This window comes from Castor canadensis, chromosome 19 (genome assembly GCF_047511655.1).
Source record: "Castor canadensis chromosome 19, mCasCan1.hap1v2, whole genome shotgun sequence".
Classification (NCBI taxonomy): Eukaryota; Metazoa; Chordata; class Mammalia; order Rodentia; family Castoridae; genus Castor; species Castor canadensis.
In genome coordinates, this window is record NC_133404.1 from 42,557,994 (window position 1) to 42,566,584 (window position 8,591).

The 8,591-nt window shown below is 44.2% G+C and overlaps 1 protein-coding gene across 3 annotated transcripts in view; it reads right to left on the reverse strand.

The window, feature by feature from the left end:
- Sec11a (SEC11 homolog A, signal peptidase complex subunit) overlaps nt 1-5,944 on the reverse strand; it is a 34,476-nt gene extending 28,532 nt beyond the window's left edge. Inside the window, exon 1 of one of the 3 annotated variants that reach the window (XM_020179982.2) lies at nt 5,580-5,944. In XM_020179982.2, the coding sequence (XP_020035571.1) occupies nt 5,580-5,630 (51 nt within the window). In that variant the 5' untranslated portion in view covers nt 5,631-5,944. The remainder of the gene's footprint in view (nt 1-5,579) is intronic. The other 2 variants (XM_020179981.2, XM_074061938.1) reach the window with 2 other exon arrangements.
- Nucleotides 5,945-8,591: the final 2,647 nt, after the last annotated feature.

Consider the following 8,591-nt stretch of genomic DNA (forward strand, 5'->3'; position numbering starts at 1 on the left):
ATTTATAAAGATTATATAAGTACTTTAAGATGTTTGGTAAATAATTAAAATTCTTCAAAAGGAATTTTTACATGTATAAAATTTAATGTTTTTAAGATGTTTAAGCTTATACATTAAATATCCAAAGGCTCTTCAAATGACTTAAATTTTGCTATACTTCAGGATAAAATTTGCAAAGTGATTTTAAAACTGTAAGAACTTTAGTTTTTCTCAAGAGGAGGGCGGTTTGCAGTGCTAGGGATGGAACCCAAGGCCTCTTGCACACTAGGCAAGGACCATACCCAGCCCTTAAGAACATAGCTTTTAAATTTCAGCTTTTTTGAGCTGGGGATATAGCTCTGTGGCAGAAAGCAGGCCTAGCATGAACAAAACTCTGGTTTCAATCTCTAGTAAAATTAATTAATTTCAGCTCTTATAAATTGAAATTAATTTTTAAAACGAAAGAGAACTTTGAATAGGCTCTTCTGTATTCAAAAGCAACCTCAGCATGCATCACAAAGTCTCAGAGCCAGGCACCAGGGCTCATGCCTGTAATTCTACCTACCCAGGAGGCAGAGATCAGGAGGATCGCCATTCAAAGCCAACCTGGGCAAATAGTTAGTGAGACCCTATCTCAAAAAACCCTTCACAAAAATAGGGCTTGTGGAGTGGCTCAAGGTGAAGGCCCTGAGTTCAAGCCCCAGTACCATGGAAAACAAAACAAAACAAAAAAACTCTCAGAGTACCTGGGCACTGGTGACTTGGGTCTATAATCCTAGTTACCTGGGAGGCTGAGATCAGGAGGAGCAAAGTTTGAGGCCAGCCTGGGGAAATAGTTCTTGCTCCAAAATAATCAGAGCAAAATGTACTAGAGGCATAGCTCAAGCAGTACAGTGCCTGCTTTGCAAGCTCAAATCCCTCAGTTCAAACCAAATAAATAAATAAATAAATAAATACCAGGAGCAGGATATGTGATTCAGTGGCAAAGTATATGCTTAGTATACACAAGGCCCTGGGTTTGATCCACAGCATGGCAAAAAAAAAAAAAAAAATAAGTACAATTACATTATATTAAAAGCAGGTATAACAAACAACCCAGATTTACCACTTCTAATTTCACTAGTTTACTATCATCATGTCCTTGAGGGTTTTTTGTTTTTCATTTTGTTTTACTTCTTGGGAGGGGGTTTGTAGTTTTCTGTTTTCTATACTGGGTTTTGAACTCAGGGTCTTGTGCTGCTAGGCAAGTGCTCTAACACAAGAGTCATCAGCCCATCCCTTTTGGCTTTTAGTTTATTGTTCGTTCAGACAGGTCTGATGCTTTGCCCCAGCTGACCTCAGCATGTGATCCTCTGCCCCTGTAGTTCCTCTGGGACTTTAAGTATGGACCACCAAACCTACTGTTTTGCCTGTAAGGTGGAAATTATACTTGTGTGCTACTGCTTGTTACTTCCTAATACAGTGACGTCAAGTGAGTAGCACAAAACTGGTCATTCTGGAAGTATTTGCACCACGGAAGTAGGCAAATACAAATCCAGGCTTCGTGGATTACTGTGTAACTGTTACAGTAAAACAAAGGGGAAAAAAGAAGACTCAAGAGGAAAAGAGAAAATAGTAATTGTTAATAGCTAGAGATCACCAAAAGTCTGACAATCCTCAAAGACTCAGAAAGAATACAAGGGATGTTATTAAAAATCAGTTAATTAGCTGGGTATGGTGGTGCAAGTCTATAGTACCAGCGCTCAGGAGGCTGAGGCAGAAGGATCAGAGTCTGAGTGTGACCCTATCTCAAAACGCAAACAAAAATCAATCCTGAACACTGACAACACCAGTACCTGAGAATTAACTTTCATTGCTGATGGGAATTCAAGAGAGTACAGCCACTCTGGAAGAAATTGGGCATTTCTCACCAAACTAAGTGTACTCTTACCACCTGATCCAGTAATCCCAATCCCACTCTATGGTATTTAACTAGGAGTTGAAAACTTAGGTTCACACAAAAACCTGAACACAGACACTTATGGCAGCCTGATTCACAACTGCCAAAGCTTGGAAGCAACAAACATGAGTGGACAAAGTCTGATACATCCAGAAAATAGAATATTACTCAGCACTGAAAATGAGCTATCAAGGCATGAAAAGTCATGGGGGGGACCTTAAATGCATATCACTAAGTGAAAGGAGCCATCTGAAAAGGCTGAATACCATATGATTTCAACCATCCAACATTCCAGAAAAGCCCTAACTACACAGACAATGAGCAGAGGAGTGGTTGATAGGGTTTGGGCGTGGTACCCATGAATAAGCAAAGCACAGAGGACTTTTAGATTTTCCATGGTGCTATCATGGTGGCCTCATGTCATTATACATTTGTCCAAACCCACAGAGCATCAACATCAATAGTGAACCTTAAACGATGGATTTTGTGTGGCTGTGATGTGTCCATCCTGAATTATCAACTGTGGCAAATGCACCACTCTAGTAGGATAGTGACAATGGAGGAGGGCATGCATATGTCTGGGCAGAGGGTACATGGAAAATTCTGTACTTTCCTCTCAATTTTGCTGTGAATCTAAAACTAATCTTAAAAATTATATAGAGGAAAGTATCAATTAAAACTTAGCACATATGCACATATGAATAAAATAAAAATTTTTAAAAAATCATTCTTGAGAGGCACAGAGTGGATAAAGCAACGTTAGATGGAAGGGGTTAAAAAACAGGTATAACTCAGAAGCTCTGAGCAATTATATATAAAGATTTATATGAATGTGACAAAGCAGTTTTCTCCTCTGAGGCTCCCAATTTAGTTTTGGAGAAACTGCCCAGTTTACAATTTTGTTGTAAACATTAAGTATGAAAAGAATATATAGATGTTTCAATGATAAGAACTCTTCAAATCACCAAGTATACAAGCTACAAGTACACACTAGTTTGCATGTTTTAAAAGTTTTTAAAGTCATTTTCTAAAGAAATAAGTCTTTATAAATGCATTCACCTTTTAAAAATCTAATATAGACCTTTTCTCACCTACCCTTAACATTTCAGGAAAAAGAAAAGAAAAAAAAAAAAAACTTAGCACATACTCTATAACCCATTATAAAAAATGCAAGCCTCTGACAATAAGCAAATGAGTGGATGCCTGGAGCTGAGGAGAGATGAACTGCTAAGGGCACAAAGGGTCCTACAGGCGACAGAGATGTCCTGTATTCTGACTGTGATGGATGAGTATACTCACATAACTGTAAAATGGTACATCTTTAATGGTGGTAGAGCTTATTTATTAAAGTATTCCTCCTGTCACATGATGGTACATGCCTGTAATCTCAGCACTCTGGAGACAAGGCAGGAAGACCGTGAGTTTGAGGCCAATCTGAGATAGTGAGACCCTGTCTTAAGAAAACAAGGGCTAGGAATGCAGCTCAGTAGTAGAGTGCTTGCCTATTTGCTGTGGGCAAGGACCTGGGTTTGATCCTCAACACCACAAAAAAAAGAAAAAAAAAACATAACAAGAAGAAAAAAATTAAACTCAAAATAATCAGGCATTTGGTACCTGTGTAACACATAATTAGCATAAATAGAAAACTTGAGTCAATGATCACAAACTTAGGGAACATAACCAAAATTCATTTCCCTCTGATAAGCTTTCAGTATCTACAGTCACTGTCACTTCTCACAACTCTCCCTCACCTCAACCCCTGCTATCCAGTTCCTCCCATCCACTCCTAACAACCTTGGAGAGGTTGTGGGAGAAATTTTATCGTCTGAACTTCCACTACTCCTGAATGTCCTGTATGCAATGATTCTATCTAGTCCGTCCATATCAAAGAAACACCAGGGCAGGGTGGCCTCCTCTCATCACCACGTTCCTCTTCCTCTGTCTATAATTTTGTTAGCATATTTATCACATTGTTCTGTAATAACTGACATTTTCCTGTTTCTCTTTTAGACTGGTGAACTCTGTGGGCAGGAAGTGAGCCTGTACATCTCTATAGCCTGAGAATCTTTCACAAAGCAGATCTGCAAATGAACGCTCTTCCTTTCTCATCTTGAATTATCAAAATGCTAACCAACCTGCAAAAATGCTATTAGTAAGTCTTTGAGCTTGGGGCTGTAGCTCAGTGGTACAGGTGCTCACCTATGGTGCACAAAGTCCTGGGTTCGATTCTTGACACTGCCAAAGGGGGAGGGACTTTAAAAATGAGATCATTGTCACTTGGTGAAGTGTGGCATGGCCTGCAATCCCAGGACCAAGGAGGCTAAGGCAAGAAGTTTTCACTTCAAGGGCTACACAGTGAGATCCTCCTGTCTCAGTAAATAAATAAAGTGGTAAAAACAAGGTCTTTCAAGGCTGGGAATGGCAACTCAGTAGTAGCAAGTGCTTAGCATCTGCCAGATCCTGGGTTTAATTCTCAGCAGCAAAAAAAAAAAAAACAAAACTGTCATTCAAACAGCTGGATGTAGTGGTACACACCTGTAATTCAAGGCAAACAGGAGATAGAAGGTAGAGGGACTGAGGACTGAGACCAGCCTCATGCACAAGCACGAGGCCGTCTGAAAAATGACTAAAGCAAAAAGGGCTGGTGGTGTGGCTCAAGTGGTGAGCGCCTGCCCAGCGAGTTCAAACCCCAGTACCACACACACAGAAAGGGGAAGGCCTTCTGAAACCCAGCTTAAATGCTAGTTCCTCCAGGAAGCAGTTCCTGGTTTCCTGGCTGGAACCTCTCACAATTTTGTCGGTGTGTCTAAGACACGAAGGTGACACAAAGCTAAGGCCTGAAGGACAGTAAGGGGGACAGGAAGGGAGCTGTGCACCTACTCCCCTAAACGGCAAACAGTGCAAAATCCAAGTCTAAGAAAAAAAAAAACAACCTTTAATAGTGAGCATTCTTCAGAGCTAAACACTGTAAAAAAGGAAAAAAAGAAAAGGCAAAAGGCAAAGTATGCTCCAGACACAATGAGTACAGAAAACAAAAAGGCGAAACCTTTTGTAATGATTAGAGAACTACAACGTGTCAACGTGTTCTCAGTACCCTTTGTCCTGGGTCCTAGAAGATGGAGACAAAGTAGGGCTTAAAGTCAAAATCAGGAAACCTACCTTCTAAGATCTCTGCGCCCCGAATGGGACCCAGACCTCAAGAGCACCCTCTTGGTGCTAAGTGGACCGAGGACATGAACAGTGACTGCTTCCACTCCGAGCTCAGTCAAAGTGGCTGCTGCCCGCTGGGGCCCGGCGGGGCCGGAGGGGTTGCGATGGACGCAGAACACGGGCTTTCGTGCGGTGTGCGGTCTGCAGTCGCCTTTCCCGGAGCCCCAGGGGACGGAGTAGCAGTGGACTGCTAAACTTCGTCCCTCTAAAACAGCAGGCGCCCTGCCGTTGCCATTGCTCTCTGCCTTGCCCGGAGCCATTATCCCCGCTGCGCCCAGGGCGGACCCCCAAACCATCTGGCGAGCAAGCGTAGGGGGCGGCGAAGAAACCGGACGACCCGGGCGTCAGACCACGCAGACCCTCACAACGCGGCCAAAGGTCCGCCGGACCCTGCAATGGCAGCGTCGAGGGGACAAGGGGACCCCGAGGATACAGTGGGGACCAACCTCACCTGCCTCTTGTTCATCCGCCGCACATCGTCCAGAAAGTCTAGAGATAGCATGGCGGGACCGGCGAGCGGGACACCGGCAGGAGAAAGGGGCGATAGGATCACGGGGCGGAACGGCTGGCGCACGGGCCGGGCTCACACTGGACAGGACCCGCGGCAGCTGCACTTCCGCTTCCGGGGCGGGGCGGAAGCTGGCGTTTTCCCCTTCTCTCTCCGCGCCCTCCCCGCTGCGGAAAGCAGACTAGCGTGACCCTTCTAGACCAGCCCGGGGCCTGAACTCGCCATCGAGTGCTTTGCTGCTCCTGCTCGCCCCTATCCCAGAACCGAGCAGAGCCCGCCTCCCGTGCTCCGCCCCGCCGCCGTCTCGGAGGCGGTGATCCGGGGTTACGTAGGCACGCAACTTCCGGAAGGCGGGCTCTCGTGCGCGTCTGACCAATCCGGAGCAGTCTCTCTGGCCCCGGCGGTCCGAAGCGGCTTGGCGTGGGCCTGGGGGTGGCGCTGGGTGTCGCTTGCCGTTTGCTCGCGGGTTGATCCCGCCACGATCCCGCGCTACGGAAAGCTGGCAACCGAGGCGTTTTCCACAGGTGCTTGTCGCGCAAGGGTGGCAGGTATTGGAGACTTTGGAGGCCCTGAAGCTCCCGGGAGTGTACAGTGTACTGGGCACCTGTGATAGGAGCGCCCACGATGCGAGTGGCCGGAAGCCCCTCACCCAGCCTTGACCCCGGCTCCCTGGGCTCTCTTCTTGAGCTCTGCCTTCTGGCACCGCGACGTGCCTGGCGCTCTTCTTGCTGCCTGGGGTCTCCTCTCTCCATAAGCATCGTTTGTTTAACCTTGGGGAAGTAGGGAGTGACTGGTGATGGCCATGGAGTTCCTTTCCTAACGATAGTTGTGCAACGCTGTGAATAGGCTGAAAACCGTGGAATTACACACTTTAAATCGGTGAATTGCATGCCATGTGAATTATAACAAAAAGCTGTGATGACAAAGCAAAAGAAACCATTGGTGTCTTTCTTGTTCACTGGGAAATTCCCAACGGGGTACACACAGCCTGCCCTATATGAGGAATGCAGTACTTACTGAATTTAAAATCTGTGTATGTGTGTGTAATCTCGAGCTGCTGCCCCTCGGCACTCCAGACTTGTGGAGTTGGGAAATGAATTCTTGATCTCTCCACATTAGGAAGAAAATCCTAAGAAAGAAAATGCATTGTAAACTGCCTCAGGGCAGGATTCTTGTCCATCTTCTATTCCGGTTTCTGTAACAGCGCTAGGCGTGAAGTAGATACTTAATAATTACCTGTTAATAAATGTCGGAAGATGGGTGCTACTCTCAATTCGGGCTGGTAGGGCCTTCGATCTACGTTGGTAATTTGAATTCCATGTAAAGGTGAGCGTCAACAACCATTTAAGTGGGTGTGAGCTGCAGTACACCTCCTGTATGGTGAAGAGTTTTACAGAAAGCACCAACCTTGGGGATCTGCAGACGTGGAAGAAGTCAGCTTAGTTGGGAGCTTCATGGGGAGCTTAAAAAGAGTCTCATAGGGGAGAACATATTTGAAATATGAGTAAAGTGCACTGAGTAGGTAAATTTAGCAGACAGAAGCATATACGGAGTAAGGAGAATTTAGGCACAAAGTACAGAGGCAGGAACATATTTGAATAATTCACTTTCTTTTCCCAATCCTATCCTTACATGAAGGAAGCAGTCTAGTCTGGCTTGCAGGTGCTCTTTGGCCAGTGAGGAGACAGGCCAACCTGAAACGTCACTTGTTGGATATACACAATTTCCACTCATGGCTACATCCAGGTGCTGCTCTACATCTGAAACCTAGACTCCCATAACCCACCTTCTGAAGGATAATTTTTTTTAATTCCTCTGTATATTTCTTTTTCTGGGGTGGGGGAATGGGAGTTGAGACAGGGTCTCACTATACAGTTCAATCTATCCTGGAACTTGCTGTGTAGCCCAGGCTGGCTTCGAACTTGAAATCCTGCTGCCTCACCACCACCCCCACGTGCTTGGATGACAAGTATGCACCATCATGCCTGACTTTGTATATTTTAAATTATACAAATAATACATGAGTGTATTCTCACTGTAAATGACTAAAACAAGGTAACTGGGCTGTGTGTGGTGTCACATGCCTGTAGTCCCAGCTACTTGGGAAGATGAGGCAGGAGGATTGCTTGAGCCCAGGAGTTCAGGGCCAGCCTGGGCAGCATAGTAAGAACCATCTCAAACTCAAAACAAAGAAAGCAATCCGGCAGTTCCACTTCTGGGTTTGTAGTCTGGAGAATTGAAAGCCAGGTCTTAGATTTGTACATCCATGTTCATGTTGATACTGTTTTTATTAGTCAAAAGGTGGAAGTAAACTAAATACTGTGGATAGATGAATGAATAAACAAAAGCATATACACATAATGGAATATGTGGATGAAACTTGAGGGCATTTTATTATGTGAACTAAGCTAGTCACAAAAAAAAAAAAATTGCTGGGGCTGACACATGGCTCACGCCTGTGAGCCTAGCAATGTGGGAGACAGAGATCAGAAGGATTTTGAGTTTCAGGCCAACCTGGTCTACATAGTAATACATTGTCTCAAAAAAACAACAGGCCTGGGAGCATGGCTCAAGTGGTAGAACACCTGCCCAGCAAGCATGAGGTGCTGAGTTCAAACCCCAGAACCACAAAAAAAAAAAAAAAAAAAAAAACTTTTAAGTTATATTGGCTTTTTATAATTTAATAGACTGGAGTTAAACCAACGTGTTGTTTCACTCATTTATGTGATATTACTTATTTGCTAAATTTGAAATTTGTTACATTTTATTCTCAACTTACAAAAATGGATCAGGAACTCAATCTAATTGTTTGAAAGTTAATTAAGTCAGGATGTTGAGCTGTACTTTTAAACTTAGAAAAAAAGTTATAAGTGAAACATTGACCAAAAATCCAATACAAATAAATACACAGGATGAATGTGACTGTACTTGGCTGCGTGATCCAGGTGTGATGTT